Genomic DNA, 18,375 nt, shown 5'->3' on the forward strand with positions numbered 1-18,375 from the left:
GTGAAATTTTACGATGCGCGCGCACCGTGACACAAAATTAACAGAATGAAGTTGCCCACTGAAGATGCTACGGCATTGGACATAATTTAAAAACAACATTCGAATAATAATAGAATTTATGTTATACTTAATGTAAGAGAATAATAGTAAATATTTATTTAATTTTTCGAATGAAAACTGAACTTTATTGACTATAATGATTCCTTTTCCAGTCTTTGATTATTTAATTGTAATTAATTATTTGCATGCAATCAAAAACTGTTTTTAATAATGCCAAAGAAGTATAACTTCTTACGCGCGTACATAAGTACACGCACCCTTTTTTTTATTATTATACACCATGTACATTCACTAAGCCACGGAGGTGCAATGGAATTTGATATGTGTGTAAAACATTTTACATAGAGAAATTATAATAAAAATAATGATCAGTTTTTACCCTGCCCATATCATCGAAGAACGGTGGTCTCTTGATGTAAGTAGAGTTCGGGTCCCAGCCGTACAGTTGACCTTGAGGTACTGACAGACACTGCCATGATGAAGAGCCTTGCTCAATTTTCTCATATACCTGAAATGATAAAGGTAATGAAGACCAGACTGCGTGTTTTTTATAATTTTACCACGCACACGACGTTATTATTTATTGTTTACGCGAGTACTACGATTTTATCATATTATTTTAATTTAAACAAATTTCGTATATTTTTGAATCACACACACACATATATATAAAACATAAACTGTCACAATTGAATAGAGTATTTTAAATTATAAATTAGGTATTTTGAAAATTAATAATTAATTTTCTATTCATAGACAACATAGCCTTATGGCTCCTATATGTTAATACATACGTACAATGGCGTAACAATAGGGCGGCAGGGCCGGTGAATGTTCTATGGATGAATGTGAAGTCTCCAATACGCATTGGGCTAGCGTGGGGACTACAGACCATTCCCTCTCGCCTAAGAGAGGAGGCCTATGGCCATTAGTGGGACATATACAACGTGTAATTGAGTACGCTGAAAATCTCGAAGTTTATTAAAATTAAACTGAGTAAGGACGATTTTTACTGATAGGGCCCAATCAAAAGAATTTGCCACGGGCCCCAGAGGGTATAGTTACGCCACTGGTACATACATACTCCTTTAGATAACGTTAAAGTGACTAAATGGGGGCCTCATAGCCTAGCGGTCTTATTAAGTGGCAGCTAGGTGAAGGGTACCGGGTTCGATTCCCGGTTCGAGGGCAAGTTTTAATTTAATTTAAATTTGTTCTCGGCCTTTGGGAGGGTTGTGCGGTACCGGGCGAGTGCCTTAACCGTACATGGAGGACACGGTCGAAGTTCTAAGGCAAACACGAATTATAAAAAAAATTATACTTGTCGCTGGCTAATGCACAAACCGTGCCAGAGCCATAAAAAAAAAAGTGACTAAATCCTCAACGTTAACTCACCTCCTTAAACATTCCCGGGATGACATGTTTGTTCTCGACTTCCTGTATTTCAGCACGCGTCGGCCAAATATCATTCAGGAATACTGGCGAGCCATCCGCCCGCTTTCCTATCATTCAAAATGTTAATTAAATAAACTAAAAAATAAAGCAAATAAATTCTTCCACTGTTGACACGGCATAGATAAGAAAAATTAGGAGATATCAAAGTCTGTTTCGAGTACAGTTCAATACCATAAAAATATGTCTATATAAAATTAAAAAATCGCATTAATTCGGTCGAAGCACGATGTTCGGTAGAAGTGTAAGTTTTCTTGGTAAATAGACTTTAAAATGCAAAAAGATTTTTTATTTGTTAGACCCGGTATCGCGGACATTTTTGTATTCATATCTTCTATAAAACAATAGTACATCTCTTTACTCTATCAAGTTTCCGCAGCGTACACGATTTAAAAATTTCTATTAGTCTTTTTCACATACACCTACACTACACACTATCGTAAGTTCATACAGAACCAAAACTGAAAATATTCTAGAGCCTATGTTCATCAGAGATAACGTAGGGTTCTTATGGTGAAAGAATTTTTCAAATGAGTCCAGTCTAAGAGCCTATACAATGAAAACAAATAATTCCTCTTTATATCTAGTATAGATTCAGAATAATTAAACCGTTCAACGTGCTATAGATCTGTCTTATTTCATCCCAGCGTAATCACAATTTGTTAGAGTGAATGAACACTTATTTAAATTTATTAGTTTATTTAAAAAAAAAATTTGGTATCTAGGAAAAGTCTTCTATCAACACTTCTTAACCGTATCCTATCCTGAACAATCGAAACTTTTATAATTTATGTATTTTTCTTATTTTTATTTTATTTAGAATTTTGGTATTTATTTATCAGTGTTACTTATAATTTTATTTTTATTAATTTCGTTATTCACTTCTTAGTATTTCTTTTTTTCCTCACAAGGGTTGCCCGATGCATATCCAATAATTTACTTGATTCTATTTGTAATGTAACAAAGTTTTAATAAATAAATATTCTATGTGATCTTACCAAGCGGTTGGGTTTGGAAGTCAATGTCAACGGTTCCCGCCAACGCATACGCGATGACTAGAAGAGGTGATGCAAGGTAATTCGCCCGCGTATTTGGATGGATTCTACCCTCAAAATTACGATTGCCAGAGAGCACTCCACAGCACACTAGTTCGTTCTATAAAAAAATATTGTAATTTCACCACATTTAATAGAAGGTAAGTTGCTTATCATCAGAGATTCCAGAATATTTATAATCTGTGACTGCTGACAAGAATAAAAAGAAAATATCCATAGTATTGTCTTTTATTAACATGACTTTTACACATTTAAAGAAAACACTTTTTTACCGGATTGAAGTTATGTATTATTGTGAAGTTATAATTATTTTACATACTTAATTAAAAAAAAATCGACGTTTCGCGTGCTTTACAGCGTGCGTGGTCATGGTGACTCAAAAAAATTTAATTAGTAAGTTTATAATAATACATAACTTCAATCCGGTAAAAAAAACGTTTTTTTTTTTAAAAAAACCACTTAAAAGATTTCTAAGAGGTATTTTATGATATTTCCGTATTCTATTAATAGCATATGAAACACAAATAAAAATAACTTTTTTTGAGTTTTTAATCACATAAAAAATTCCTTTTTTATATTAAACTGGCCAGTTTGCCCAACTGGCTGGAACCTGATATTAAGTAACACCAACGCCCATAGACACTTAAACTGCCAGAGGGGTTGTTCGCTGTATTTTTAAGAATTAGTACGCTCGTTTCATGAAGGACCCTACGGAGAATTGGTACGGAAATCCGTTAACATACCTTCTCAATAGTATTGGCGATATTATCATCAATAGGTCCAGAGTTACCGATACAGGTCATACAGCCGTAGCCGACCACATCGAATCCCAATTTTTCCAAGTAAGGGATCACGCCAGACTCCTGGAAATTTTAGGTTAATTAAAATTAAGACAATAACGAACTATAAGGATGCAAAATATATTTTGTCACATTTATTTGTATTATACCACGAGAGGTATAAAAACAAATATCAAACGGATATAAGGGTTCTTAAATTCTTTATAATTTTTTTATAGTGGCACGACACCTTTTTAGGTCTGGGCCTCAGGTTTCTGTATCAGTTTCGTAATATCGAGTAGGTCCACCTGTGCCTGACACACACCGTCAACTAGACCTTAAGAGTAAGACCAAAGGATTTCTTACTATCTTTTCCTACACTGAGCGAGTATTAAATGCGTGAAACACATACATACTTGGGTCAGAGGCGCACGCGCATCCAACACTGCTATACTTTTAAATAATAGTATACAATTTATTATGCATTTTTTGAATAATCATGGGTTTGCGACAATGTCAAGGAAATTATTATACCACCAATGGTATATCATAATCAATAAAATTGAGAAACGTTTATTCATGTAAAAAAAACAACTTACTTTAAGGTAGTAAGTGACGACTCCAGAGCCGGGAGATAGCGATGTCTTAATATATGGCAATACACTTAATCCATTTTCAACTGCTTTCTTTGCAAGAAGACCTAGGGAATTATTAATAAAACATTTTGGTTATATGTATAAAAAAATTGTAAACAGAAAAAAATCATGAAAAAAATGGATTTTTGTTTAGTTTTTTGTAATTAGAATTTTTTCTTTGATAAGTAATTGTTTTGTTTTTTTTGTTTAGTTTTTTGTAATTAGAATTTTTTCTTTGATAAGTAATTGTTTTGTTTTTTTTGTTTAGTTTTTTGTAATTAGAATTTTTTCTTTGATAAGTAATTGTTTTGTTTTTTTTTGTTTTGTTTTATGATCTCTATATGTATGTCATGTTTGCCTATAAGTGCTTGTCACATTAAAAATTGTATTTAGTGTTTGTTTATACCAATGTCTCAGTGTGCCAAGCGTTAGCAAGCTTTTTCTCAATAAAAAAAAAAAATAAAAAAAATCATAGAAAACTTAAAGTTCCTTACCGGCACCAAGCATAACACTAGGGTTTGAAGTGTTGGTGCAAGAGGTGATAGCCGCGATGATGACGGAGCCGTGGGTGATGGTGTAAGTCTGTCCATCACTGAATGAGAAGCTGCCTGATGATGTTAGGGCGCTAGGAGACAGGCCGTACCCCTTAAAACCAACCTGTAAAGAAATTAAATTTATAATTCTTTCCTTGACTTCCTAACATCTCTACGTAATTTATTTAAAATATTGCCTTATTAGAACTCACTTTGATATTAGTTAATACTAATTAAATCTAATATATAAAATTCTCGTGTCGCGGTGTTTGTAGTTAAACTCCTCCGAAACGGCTTGACCGATTCTCATGAAATTTTGTGTGCATATTAGGTATCTCTGAGAATCGGACAACATCTATTTTTCATCCCCCTAAATGTTAAGGGTAGTCCACCCTTAAATTATTATTTTTTTTATTTTTTTTATTTTTTTTATGATACAGCAATAAAATATACATATAAACCCTAATTTTCACCCCTCTACGATCACCCCTATATTTTATTATAAATGATATACATGGCAAAATGGCGTTTACCGAATCATCTAGTATATAGAGGAAATGCCATTCAGATAATTTTTATTATTATTATTAGTATGTTAAAGTCTTAATTTCTCAAAAAATATTCTTAATAAGTATGTTATTGTTATATTTCACGCCCGTGACATACATACGAAACATACGGAACTGAAACGCTGAGACAGCATTTCTTCGACCTTGCTGACAGAATAGTTCCTTTTATTACTTGGATTTGTTCGGAATAATTTCATGATAAAATATTTAACTCAATATTATGTACCGACTAAAGCTGTGTTCGTGAATGAATCCACAAATTAATACTTAGAGCATACGAAACATTTATTCCATATAGACAAAAGTATGACAATATGAATTAAAGTACATATGTCACCGTAAAATTGTAAACACCGTTAGATTGTAATCTATCTCGCGAGATTATAAACTGTCGAAAGATTGTGAACCTCCACGAACTGCTTACAATTTAACGTATTATTATTCGGTATTTATATGAAATTGTTGGAAAGTAAAATTAATCTGTAATAGACCAAAGAAGTATGAATGATAACTAAGTTAGTGTAGTACAATCTACCGAATAATAATACGTTAAATTGTAAGCAGTTCGTTGAGGTTCACAATCTTTCGACAGTTTATAATCTCGCGAGATAGATTACAATCTAACGGTGTTTACAATTTTACGTTAACACATACATAAATAAAGTACATTTTAAATACATATTTATTACATAGTAATAAAGTACTTTTTTTTTAGTTTTTCTCTTAACTAGGGTTGCCTGGAAGAGATCGCTTATTAGCGATAAGGCCGCCCGTTCCATCCCTTATAATTTTTATGTATTGTGTTTCTTTTATTTGCAATAAATAAATACATATATTAATTATTAACTGTCCGCATCTCCAGCGCTCCATCATCACCAAATGGCATGTTCCATGAGCCCGTTACCACAACGTTTAATATTCAGTAATACAATCAAAATTCAAGATGTCTACTGGTAGAAGATATATCGTTTGTTTTAAGAAAATGTTAAAACTAATAATCAAAATACGATTTGTTTTTATATACATAAAGGAACTAAAAATGCATATGCAATAAATCTTCTTAAATAATTTATAATAACTTTTTTATTACTTAGGTAATTGTCACTACAGTTAGTTGTTCAAGTGTTTATTTTTGGGTAAGAGATTTTAATATCATATTTAATGTATACCATTTTTTAAATTTAATATACCTTTTAAATCGGTATGCGACTCTAAACTTATCAGAACAAAACTGAAAATATTAATCAATATAACCTTTTCATTCTTTGTTAATTTTATTTAATTAAAATTTTGATCAACACAGAATTTTTATGTTAGATCCGACGTAAATTCTATACAAGTAAAAGCAAATAAATAATAATTAGGCAACAAAACCCTCTTCGCAGTTGGATATTTTTTATATTCTGAGGGGAAAATGTAGCATTTTATATGAGATTTAAAATAATGAGAATTTTGTAATCGATCTAGAAGTTTTTCCTTTACAAAGATACAAATTTTTCCTCTTTATAAAATTAGTTTAAATCTTAAAAATATAATAAAATAATAATACAGTGGCGCTACAACCCTAAAGGGCCTCAGATTGCATCCATTTCTTTGATCATTTCTATTTCATACTCAAGTAGGTGATCAGCCTTCTGACTGACACATGTCAGATCATTTCGGTTTACTCACGATGTCCTTCACCGTTCAAGCGGGTGTTAGATGCGCACATAGAAAGTCGATTGGTGCACAGCCGGGGATCAAACCTACGACCTGATGAGAGTCGCACGCTGAAGCCACTAGGCAACCACTGCTTTATGATTATACATAATTGTGACTACACGAAATTTGTCATTTTTAATAAGTAAGATATAAGAAATCTAAATTATAGAGAAAAAATATTTATAATAGAACTGCGACCAAATTAAGAAGGGTGAAACCGCGCTCAAATTTATCAAGGGCGTTGCTAGAAGGGGCAGATAATGTTTTTTATTTAGTTTATTCAAAACTTGATAAAAATACATTCATTTTACGAAGACTGGGATTTTTTATAAATTTAATTAAAACTAGATGTAAATTATCCCACGTAAACAACTTTTAATACTCAAAGTCGTTAGCTAATACTATTCGTGTCATTAATTAATTTCATAAAACGTTCAATTACAACTAATTACATGGGAATAAACATAATGATTAAGGGATTACTTAATTTTAAATATAAAAAAACATATTTTCGCTGATTAATAAATAAACAAAAATAATACTTTTAATTTTTCTTTATATCTTCTAATTCGTAACATATTTTTTTCTATGGCAATCGAATCTGAAGATTATACGATGCTTAAGATGTGAAGCTGAGAGCAGTGGACTAGCGGCTTCAGCGTGCGACTCTCATCCCTGAGGTCGTAGGTTCGATCCGTGGTGCACCAATGGACTTTCTATCTATGTGCGCATTTAACATTCGCTCGAACGGTGAAGCAAAACATCGTGAGGAAACCCGCTTGCCTTAGACCCAAAAAGTCGATGGCGTGTGTAAGGCACAGGAGGCTGATCACCTACTTGCCTATAACAAATGATCATGAAACAGATTCAGAAATCTGAGGCCCAGACCTAAAAGGATTGTAGCGCCACTGATTTGTTTAATTAAATGTGAAGCAAAATATTAGATATTAGAGATAAATAGGCAACATAAGAAATAATATTCACTTTTATATAACACCATAGACAATTCTTTTCATAGTAATTTAGGACAAATGAATGCTTGATATTATTTGTACAATCTTCGTAAGTGTGCATAAGCAACATTTAATAGAAAAAACAATTAAACACCGCAATTTATCAATGTGGTCAAAATAACTGATAACAATACACTATACCTTTTATATACCGTCGTTACATATATTTTATTAGACAAAATAGTTTTGACACTACGGCCTGATTGTTTAAAACATTTGGCGAAATCACAGGACCAAAGTCTTAATTGAGACCATTAGCGCTTTTACTGATGTTAAATCATCCAGACAATTTGTAAGTTTACTTTTTAAGTTTATAATATTTTATGCATATTGTGTACCCATAACCGATTAGCATGCATGAATGTCGTGAAAGTGGATGAAGCGAGAGGAATGTCAGGACTCAGGAACGTAGGAAGTGGAGATCCGTGGTCTCTGCCAACCTCTTAGGAAAAAAGGCGTGATAATATAAAATAAGGGTGCGTGTACTTATGTACGCGCGTAAGAAGTTATACTTCTTTGGCATTATTAAAAATAGTTTTTGATCGCTTGCAAATAATTAATTACAATTAAATAATCAAAGACTGGAAAAGGAGTCATTATAGTCAATAAAGTTCAGTTAACATTTGAAAAATTAAATAAACAAATATTTATTATTATTCTCTTACATTAAGTGTAACATAAATTCTATTATTATTCGAATGTTGTTTTTAAATTATGTCCAATGGCCGTAGCATCTTCCGTGGGCAACTTCATTCTGTTCATTTTGTGTCACGGTGCGCGCTCATCGTAAAATTTCACTCTCATCAATTTTTCATAACGCGCCTAAAGAAGTATAACTTCAAAAAAAAAATTGTGTGCAAGTAGATGTAGGACGATTGTTTCGTGACCGTGATATAATCTTTAAGGGCTGATTTCGCGCTTGGATCACAATTGTCAAAATGCTTTTACAAATTTTTAATTTCGTATCGTTATGTCCGACGGTGTTAAATTTGCTCCATGATTAAATCAGATGAATCAATAAATTTCAAGTTTTAAAAGGTGGAATTCTATGCTGTTCCTAACCAATTTGAATAGTTGATATTTTGTTAATTTTTATTATAATTCAGACTGTATTTTGTTTCAAAGTAATTAGTTTCACTACATGGGACCGTTCTGTACATTCCAACCGAAAATTATCTTGGGTAAGTCTATACTTACGAGTGACTTATCTCATATCCTCGCTAATATAACACATACGAGTCTCTGATATCTTGAAGCTTAAATCGTTGAAGATTTTCTATTAATTTTGATACAGATGGGGCAAAGGAAGCGAAGTGCAATTTTAACACCTATCTATTCGAAAATAGGTGTCTTTATCGACAATCTCATTAAAATAACTGAATTTATGATTACGCGAGCACTCACTCATTCAAAAAACCTTTCGCCGATAATATATAAATAAATACGAATTTTTACATTATGTACAGTTTCACTATATACTTTGGACTCGGCCTCTTCAGAGAGGCCATTGCTGAAAAGCACAAAATAACGTAAGAGCTTTTATATACGAAGCTTTAATAAGTTGACCAACGACAGTTTAGTGATTTATAATTTATTTAGACAAATATCCAAGTTACATAAAATCAGGCATAACATTTTTTATCTTTGTTCAATGGAATTTACTATTCCACTAGCGACAGTTTTATTTCTGGCAGAATGAATATATTTTTTCCACAATTTTTTTAAATTTCGGATTTGTGTTTACACTATTAAATAAGTAACGAAAATATGTTGATCATTAAGGGGTAATATTTCCTAATTACACATACCTACCTGCGTTCTTCAAAATAATTAAGATGCAATACACAATTATTGTTTACGATAATTAATTAATGACTAAGTATTTGTATTTAAAGTGCGGTTTCAATATTTGGGTATCAGTTAAGATATAACATTCGTAGTGTGAAGTACAATGAGTATAAAAATCGTGAAGTGTTTTGTTTATGTCCATTCAGGTAAGTTTTTTGTTTATTGGTTTGGTTAATTATAATTATTTCATTAAACACCAAATAGCTATGCAACACAAATTATTTGGATGATAAATTGTGCTATTTGACATTCATCGGACTCATAACTTCTGATGGACTTTATGTGACGAATAGCGCTATCTGACAGTCGTGAAACGCAACAATAGTTTATGTTTATTCTACCAATAAGTAAAAAATAGCTAATTTGGAACTTATGTACAACTTATCCGTACATTGTGAAACAGACCCTTAAAATATAATACATATATGTTGCATAATTTCAAAGAATCCGTTTGTCGTATGTAGAAATGTATCCCAGCTTTTAATGTGATATTAGTTCCGGTATCATTCAAATCAAAATCAACATCTTTTAAAAATTTAAATAATTCTTTGTGTTTCATTTATTGTCTGCAAGACACGGTATTCACTCACTCAGTAGTCATGTGTTAAATTCTGTCACTGGGTTTGTGATTGCTGTAGCTTAAGACAAAGACGCCGCTCTTTTATTTTATTCTTTGTGTTTCATTTATTGTCTGCAAGACACGGTATTCACTCATTCAGTAGACATGTGTAAAATTCTGTCACTGGGTTTGTGATTGCTGTAGCTTAAGACAAAGACGCCGCTCTTTTATTTTATTCTTTGTGTTTCATTTATTGTCTGCAAGACACGGTATTCACTCATTCAGTAGACATGTGTAAAATTCTGTCACTGGGTTTGTGATTGCTGTAGCTTAAGACAAAGACGCCGCTCTTTTATTTTATTCTTTGTGTTTCATTTATTGTCTGCAAGACACGGTATTCACTCATTCAGTAGACATGTGTATAATTCTGTCACTGGGTTTGTGATTGCTGTAGCTTAAGACAAAGACGCCGCTCTTTTATTTTATTCTTTGTGTATCATTTATTGTCTGCAAGACACGGTATTCACTCACTCAGTAGACATGTGTAAAATTCTGTCACTGGGTTTGTGATTGCTGTAGCTTAAGACAAAGACGCCGCTCTTTTATTTTATTCTTTGTGTTTCATTTATTGTCTGCAAGACACGGTATTCACTCATTCAGTAGACATGTGTAAAATTCTGTCACTGGGTTTGTGATTGCTGTAGCTTAAGACAAAGACGCCGCTCTTTTATTTTATTCTTTGTGTTTCATTTATTGTCTGCAAGACACGGTATTCACTCACTCAGTAGACATGTGTAAAATTCTGTCACTGGGTTTGTGATTGCTGTAGCTTGAGACAAAGACGCCGCTCTTTTATTTTATTTATTTGTGTTTCATTTATTGTCTGCAAGACACGGTATTCACTCACTCAGTAGACATGTGTAAAATTCTGTCACTGGGTTTGTGATTGCTGTAGCTTAAGACAAAGACGCCGCTCTTATATTTTATTTATTAGTGTTTCATTTATTGTCTGCAAGACACGGTATTCACTCACTCAGTAGACATGTGTAAAATTCTGTCACTGGGTTTGTGATTGCTGTAGCTTAAGACAAAGACGCCGCTCTTTTATTTTATTCTTTGTGTTTCATTTATTGTCTGCAAGACACGGTATTCACTCATTCAGTAGACATGTGTAAAATTTTGTCACTGGGTTTGTGATTGCTGTAGCTTAAGACAAAGACGCCGCTCTTTTATTTTATTCTTTGTGTTTCATTTATTGTCTGCAAGACACGGTATTCACTCATTCAGTAGACATGTGTAAAATTCTGTCACTGGGTTTGTGATTGCTGTAGCTTAAGACAAAGACGCCGCTCTTTTATTTTATTCTTTGTGTTTCATTTATTGTCTGCAAGACACGGTATTCACTCATTCAGTAGACATGTGTAAAATTCTGTCACTGGGTTTGTGATTGCTGTAGCTTGAGACAAAGACGCCGCTCTTTTATTTTATTTATTTGTGTTTCATTTATTGTCTGCAAGACACGGTATTCACTCACTCAGTAGACATGTGTAAAATTCTGTCACTGGGTTTGTGATTGCTGTAGCTTAAGACAAAGGCGCCGCTCTTATATTTTATTTATTAGTGTTTCATTTATTGTCTGCAAGACACGGTATTCACTCACTCAGTAGACATGTGTAAAATTCTGTCACTGGGTTTGTGATTGCTGTAGCTTAAGACAAAGACGCCGCTCTTTTATTTTATTCTTTGTGTTTCATTTATAGTCTACAAGACACGGTATTCACTCACTCAGTAGACATGTGTAAAATTCTGTCACTGGGTTTGTGATTGCTGTAGCTTAAGACAAAGACGCCGCTCTTATATTTTATTTATTAGTGTTTCATTTATTGTCTGCAAGACACGGTATTCACTCACTCAGTAGACATGTGTAAAATTCTGTCACTGGGTTTGTGATTGCTGTAGCTTAAGACAAAGGCGCCGCTCTTATATTTTATTTATTAGTGTTTCATTTATTGTCTGCAAGACACGGTATTCACTCATTCAGTAGACATGTGTAAAATTCTGTCACTGGGTTTGTGATTGCTGTAGCTTAAGACAAAGACGCCGCTCTTTTATTTTATTCTTTGTGTTTCATTTATTGTCTGCAAGACACGGTATTCACTCATTCAGTAGACATGTGTAAAATTCTGTCACTGGGTTTGTGATTGCTGTAGCTTGAGACAAAGACGCCGCTCTTTTATTTTATTTATTTGTGTTTCATTTATTGTCTGCAAGACACGGTATTCACTCACTCAGTAGACATGTGTAAAATTCTGTCACTGGGTTTGTGATTGCTGTAGCTTAAGACAAAGGCGCCGCTCTTATATTTTATTTATTAGTGTTTCATTTATTGTCTGCAAGACACGGTATTCACTCACTCAGTAGACATGTGTAAAATTCTGTCACTGGGTTTGTGATTGCTGTAGCTTAAGACAAAGACGCCGCTCTTTTATTTTATTCTTTGTGTTTCATTTATAGTCTACAAGACACGGTATTCACTCACTCAGTAGACATGTGTAAAATTCTGTCACTGGGTTTGTGATTGCTGTAGCTTAAGACAAAGACGCCGCTCTTATATTTTATTTATTAGTGTTTCATTTATTGTCTGCAAGACACGGTATTCACTCACTCAGTAGACATGTGTAAAATTCTGTCACTGGGTTTGTGATTGCTGTAGCTTAAGACAAAGGCGCCGCTCTTATATTTTATTTATTAGTGTTTCATTTATTGTCTGCAAGACACGGTATTCACTCATTCAGTAGACATGTGTAAAATTCTGTCACTGGGTTTGTGATTGCTGTAGCTTAAGACAAAGACGCCGCTCTTTTATTTTATTCTTTGTGTATCATTTATTGTCTGCAAGACACGGTATTCACTCACTCAGTAGACATGTGTAAAATTCTGTCACTGGGTTTGTGATTGCTGTAGCTTAAGACAAAGACGCCGCTCTTTTATTTTATTCTTTGTGTATCATTTATTGTCTGCAAGACACGGTATTCACTCATTCAGTAGACATGTGTAAAATTCTGTCACTGGGTTTGTGATTGCTGTAGCTTAAGACAAAGACGCCGCTCTTTTATTTTATTCTTTGTGTATCATTTATTGTCTGCAAGACACGGTATTCACTCATTCAGTAGACATGTGTAAAATTCTGTCACTGGGTTTGTGATTGCTGTAGCTTGAGACAAAGACGCCGCTCTTTTATTTTATTTATTTGTGTTTCATTTATTGTCTGCAAGACACGGTATTCACTCACTCAGTAGACATGTGTAAAATTCTGTCACTGGGTTTGTGATTGCTGTAGCTTAAGACAAAGGCGCCGCTCTTATATTTTATTTATTAGTGTTTCATTTATTGTCTGCAAGACACGGTATTCACTCACTCAGTAGACATGTGTAAAATTCTGTCACTGGGTTTGTGATTGCTGTAGCTTAAGACAAAGACGCCGCTCTTTTATTTTATTCTTTGTGTTTCATTTATAGTCTACAAGACACGGTATTCACTCACTCAGTAGACATGTGTAAAATTCTGTCACTGGGTTTGTGATTGCTGTAGCTTAAGACAAAGACGCCGCTCTTATATTTTATTTATTAGTGTTTCATTTATTGTCTGCAAGACACGGTATTCACTCACTCAGTAGACATGTGTAAAATTCTGTCACTGGGTTTGTGATTGCTGTAGCTTAAGACAAAGGCGCCGCTCTTATATTTTATTTATTAGTGTTTCATTTATTGTCTGCAAGACACGGTATTCACTCATTCAGTAGACATGTGTAAAATTCTGTCACTGGGTTTGTGATTGCTGTAGCTTAAGACAAAGACGCCGCTCTTTTATTTTATTCTTTGTGTATCATTTATTGTCTGCAAGACACGGTATTCACTCACTCAGTAGACATGTGTAAAATTCTGTCACTGGGTTTGTGATTGCTGTAGCTTAAGACAAAGACGCCGCTCTTTTATTTTATTCTTTGTGTATCATTTATTGTCTGCAAGACACGGTATTCACTCACTCAGTAGACATGTGTAAAATTCTGTCACTGGGTTTGTGATTGCTGTAGCTTAAGACGAAGACGCCGCTCTTTTATTTTATTCTTTGTGTTCCATTTATAGTCTACAAGACACGGTATTCACTCACTCAGTAGACATGTGTAAAATTCTGTCACTGGGTTTGTGATTGCTGTAGCTTAAGACAAAGACGCCGCTCTTTTATTTTATTCTTTGTGTTTCATTTATTGACTGCAAGACACGGTATTCACTCACTCAGTAGACATGTGTGAAATTCTGTCACTGGGTGCATGATTACTGTCATTCATAGACGATAACAACAAACGGCGAAGAGTTTGAAAAAAAAAAATTTTAATAAGAGACAGTCATTGAAGGCCCGTAGTCATTCAAAGACGCTAACAACAAACGATGAAGAATTTATTATTTTTTTTTTTTTTTAAAGAGACAGTCATTGAAGGTCCGTAGTCATTCGCTCTGTAGACATGTGTGAAATTCTGTCACTGGGTGCATGATTACTGTCATTCAAAGACGATTACAACAAACGGCGAAGAATTTATTATATTATTATTTTTTTAAAGAGACAGTCATTGAAGGTCCGTAGTCAGTCGCTCTGTAGACATGTGTGAAATTCTGTCACTGGGTGCATGATTACTGTCATTCAAAGACGATTACAACAAACGGCGAAGACTTTTTTTATATATTTTTTTTTAATAAGAGACAGTCATTGAAGGCCCGTAGTCATTCGCTCTGTAGACATGTGTGAAATTCTGTCACTGGGTGCATGATTACTGTCATTCAAAGACGCTTACAACAAACGGCGAAGACGTTATTATATAATTTTTTTTTTTAGAAAAAGAGTCTTTCAAGGTCCGTAGTCATTCGCTCTGTAGACATGTGTGAAATTCTGTCACTGGGTGCATGATTACTGTCATTCAAAGACGCTAACAACAAACGGCGAAGACTTTATTATATTATTTTTTTCCAGAAAAAGAGTCTTTCAAGGTCCGTAGTCATTCGCTCTGTAGACATGTGTGAAATTCTGTCACTGGGTGCATGATTACTGTCATTCAAAGACGATTACAACAAACGGCGAAGAATTTATTATATTATTTTTTTTTTAAAGAGACAGTCATTGAAGGTCCGTAGTCAGTCGCTCTGTAGACATGTGTGAAATTCTGTCACTGGGTGCATGATTACTGTCATTCAAAGACGATTACAACAAACGGCGAAGACTTTTTTTATATATTTTTTTTTAAAAAGAGACAGTCATTGAAGGCCCGTAGTCATTCACTCTGTAGACATGTGTGAAATTCTGTCACTGGGTGCATGATTACTGTCATTCAAAGACGCTAACAACAAACGGCGAAGACTTTATTATATTATTTTTTTTCCAGAAAAAGAGTCTTTCAAGGTCCGTAGTCATTCGCTCTGTAGACATGTGTGAAATTCTGTCACTGGGTGCATGATTACTGTCATTCAAAGACGCTAACAACAAACGGCGAAGACTTTATTATATTATTTTTTTTCCAGAAAAAGAGTCTTTCAAGGTCCGTAGTCATTCGTTCTGTAGACATGTGTGAAATTCTGTCACTGGGTGCATGATTACTGTCATACAAAGACGCTAACAACAAACGGCGAAGACTTTTTTATATATTTTTTTTTAATAAGAGACAGTCATTGAAAGCCCGTAGTCATTCGCTCTGTAGACATGTGTGAAATTCTGTCACTGGGTGCATGATTACTGTCATTCAAAGACGATTACAACAAACGGCGAAGACTTTATTATATTATTTTTTTTCCAGAAAAAGAGTCTTTCAAGGTCCGTAGTCATTCGCTCTGTAGACATGTGTGAAATTCTGTCACTGGGTGCATGATTACTGTCATTCAAAGACGCTAACAACAAACGGCGAAGACTTTATTATATTATTTTTTTTCCAGAAAAAGAGTCTTTGAAGGTCCGTAGTCATTCGCTCTGTAGATATGTGTGAAATTCTGTCACTGGGTGCATGATTACTGTCATTCAAAGACGCTAACAACAAACGGCGAAGACTTTATTATATTATTTTTTTTTTAAAGAGACAGTCATTGAAGGTCCGTAGTCATTCGCTCTGTAGACATGTGTGAAATTCTGTCACTGGGTGCATGATTACTGTCATTCAAAGACGATTACAACAAACGGCGAAGAATTTATTATATTATTATTTTTTTAAAGAGACAGTCATTGAAGGTCCGTAGTCATTCGCTCTGTAGACATGTGTGAAATTCTGTCACTGGGTGCATGATTACTGTCATTCAAAGACGCTAACAACAAACGGCGAAGACTTTATTATATTATTTTTTTTCCAGAAAAAGAGTCTTTGAAGGTCCGTAGTCATTCGCTCTGTAGACATGTGTGAAATTCTGTCACTGGGTGCATGATTACTGTCATTCAAAGACGCTAACAACAAACGGCGAAGACTTTATTATATATTTTTTTTTAATAAGAGACAGTCATTGAAAGCCCGTAGTCATTCGCTCTGTAGACATGTGTGAAATTCTGTCACTGGGTGCATGATTACTGTCATTCAAAGACGCTAACAACAAACGGCGAAGACTTTAGTATATTATTTTTTTTCCAGAAAAAGAGTCTTTCAAGGTCCGTAGTCATTCGCTCTGTAGACATGTGTGAAATTCTGTCACTGGGTGCATGATTACTGTCATTCAAAGACGATTACAACAAACGGCGAAGACTTTATTATTATTTTTTTCCAGAAAAAGAGTCTTTCAAGGTCCGTAGTCATTCGCTCTGTAGACATGTGTGAAATTCTGTCACTGGGTGCATGATTACTGTCATTCAAAGACGCTAACAACAAACGGCGAAGACTTTATTATATTATTTTTTTTCCAGAAAAAGAGTCTTTCAAGGTCCGTAGTCATTCGCTCTGTAGATATGTGTGAAATTCTGTCACTGGGTGCATGATTACTGTCATTCAAAGACGCTAACAACAAACGGCGAAGACTTTATTATATTATTATTTTTCCAGAAAAAGAGTCTTTGAAGGTCCGTAGTCATTCGCTCTGTAGATATGTGTGAAATTCTGTCACTGGGTGCATGATTACTGTCATTCAAAGACGCTAACAACAAACGGCGAAGACTTTATTATATTATTATTTTTTTAAAGAGACAGTCATTGAAGGTCCGTAGTCATTCGCTCTGTAGACATGTGTGAAATTCTGTCACTGGGTGCATGATTACTGTCATTCAAAGACGATTACAACAAACGGCGAAGACTTTATTATATTATTTTTTTTCCAGAAAAAGAGTCTTTCAAGGTCCGTAGTCATTCGCTCTGTAGACATGTGTGAAATTCTGTCACTGGGTGCATGATTACTGTCATTCAAAGACGCTAACAACAAACGGCGAAGACTTTTTTATATATTTTTTTTCCAGAAAAAGAGTCTTTCAAGGTCCGTAGTCATTCGCTCTGTAGACATGTGTGAAATTCTGTCACTGGGTGCATGATTACTGTCATTCAAAGACGATTACAACATTCATGTATGATATACTGGATGCGCGAGAACCGCGGCCTCCGACGCGCTGCATCCCGCAATTTTTAAATTTGTAATATCTTCTAAAATATTCATTTAAATCATATGCTGTAAAGGGCCATATAGATCTATATTAAATCAACAATGTATTTAAGGTATTTAATTGGATAAGGATTAATGCTGTATTGGTTAAAACCGCTTGGAAAATTAGCCATTATTTGTCGTAAAAAGTAAATGACAAAAAAAATTATTGTGGGATATCCATGAGAGATAAACATATACCATCGCGGAGTTTTCTGTAGACCGTTTAAATATGTACCTTCGTACATTATTTTAATAAATCTCGTAGGGTTCGCAATGTAAGCGAAAAAAAATATTTACGATTTACATCACATTAGAAACCTCAAAAATAACAGTATTTCTCCATCCATATTTATTGGCTGTAATTATACATATAAACCTTCCTCTTCAATCACTCCTTCTATTAAAAAAAACCGCATCAAAATCCGTTGCGTAGTTTTAAAGATTTAAGCATACATATGGACAGAGAAAGCGACTTTGTTTTATACTATGTAGTGATTAATAGATTGTTTTTTTATAAAA

General features: G+C 33.9%; 1 protein-coding gene across 1 annotated transcript in view; it reads right to left on the reverse strand.

Annotated features, from left to right (window-relative positions):
- LOC125061200 (cytoplasmic aconitate hydratase-like) overlaps positions 1-18,375 on the reverse strand; it is a 32,132-nt gene that overhangs the window by 5,297 nt on the left and 8,460 nt on the right. Inside the window, exons 12-17 of the mRNA XM_047666442.1 lie at positions 4,476-4,638; positions 3,946-4,046; positions 3,311-3,430; positions 2,511-2,667; positions 1,456-1,562; positions 440-568 (exon numbers count right to left, since the gene is read on the reverse strand). Of these exons, the coding sequence (XP_047522398.1) occupies positions 440-568; positions 1,456-1,562; positions 2,511-2,667; positions 3,311-3,430; positions 3,946-4,046; positions 4,476-4,638 (777 nt within the window). The remainder of the gene's footprint in view (positions 1-439; positions 569-1,455; positions 1,563-2,510; positions 2,668-3,310; positions 3,431-3,945; positions 4,047-4,475; positions 4,639-18,375) is intronic.

Source organism: Pieris napi, chromosome 23, assembly GCF_905475465.1.
Source record: "Pieris napi chromosome 23, ilPieNapi1.2, whole genome shotgun sequence".
NCBI classification, from domain to species: Eukaryota; Metazoa; Arthropoda; class Insecta; order Lepidoptera; family Pieridae; genus Pieris; species Pieris napi.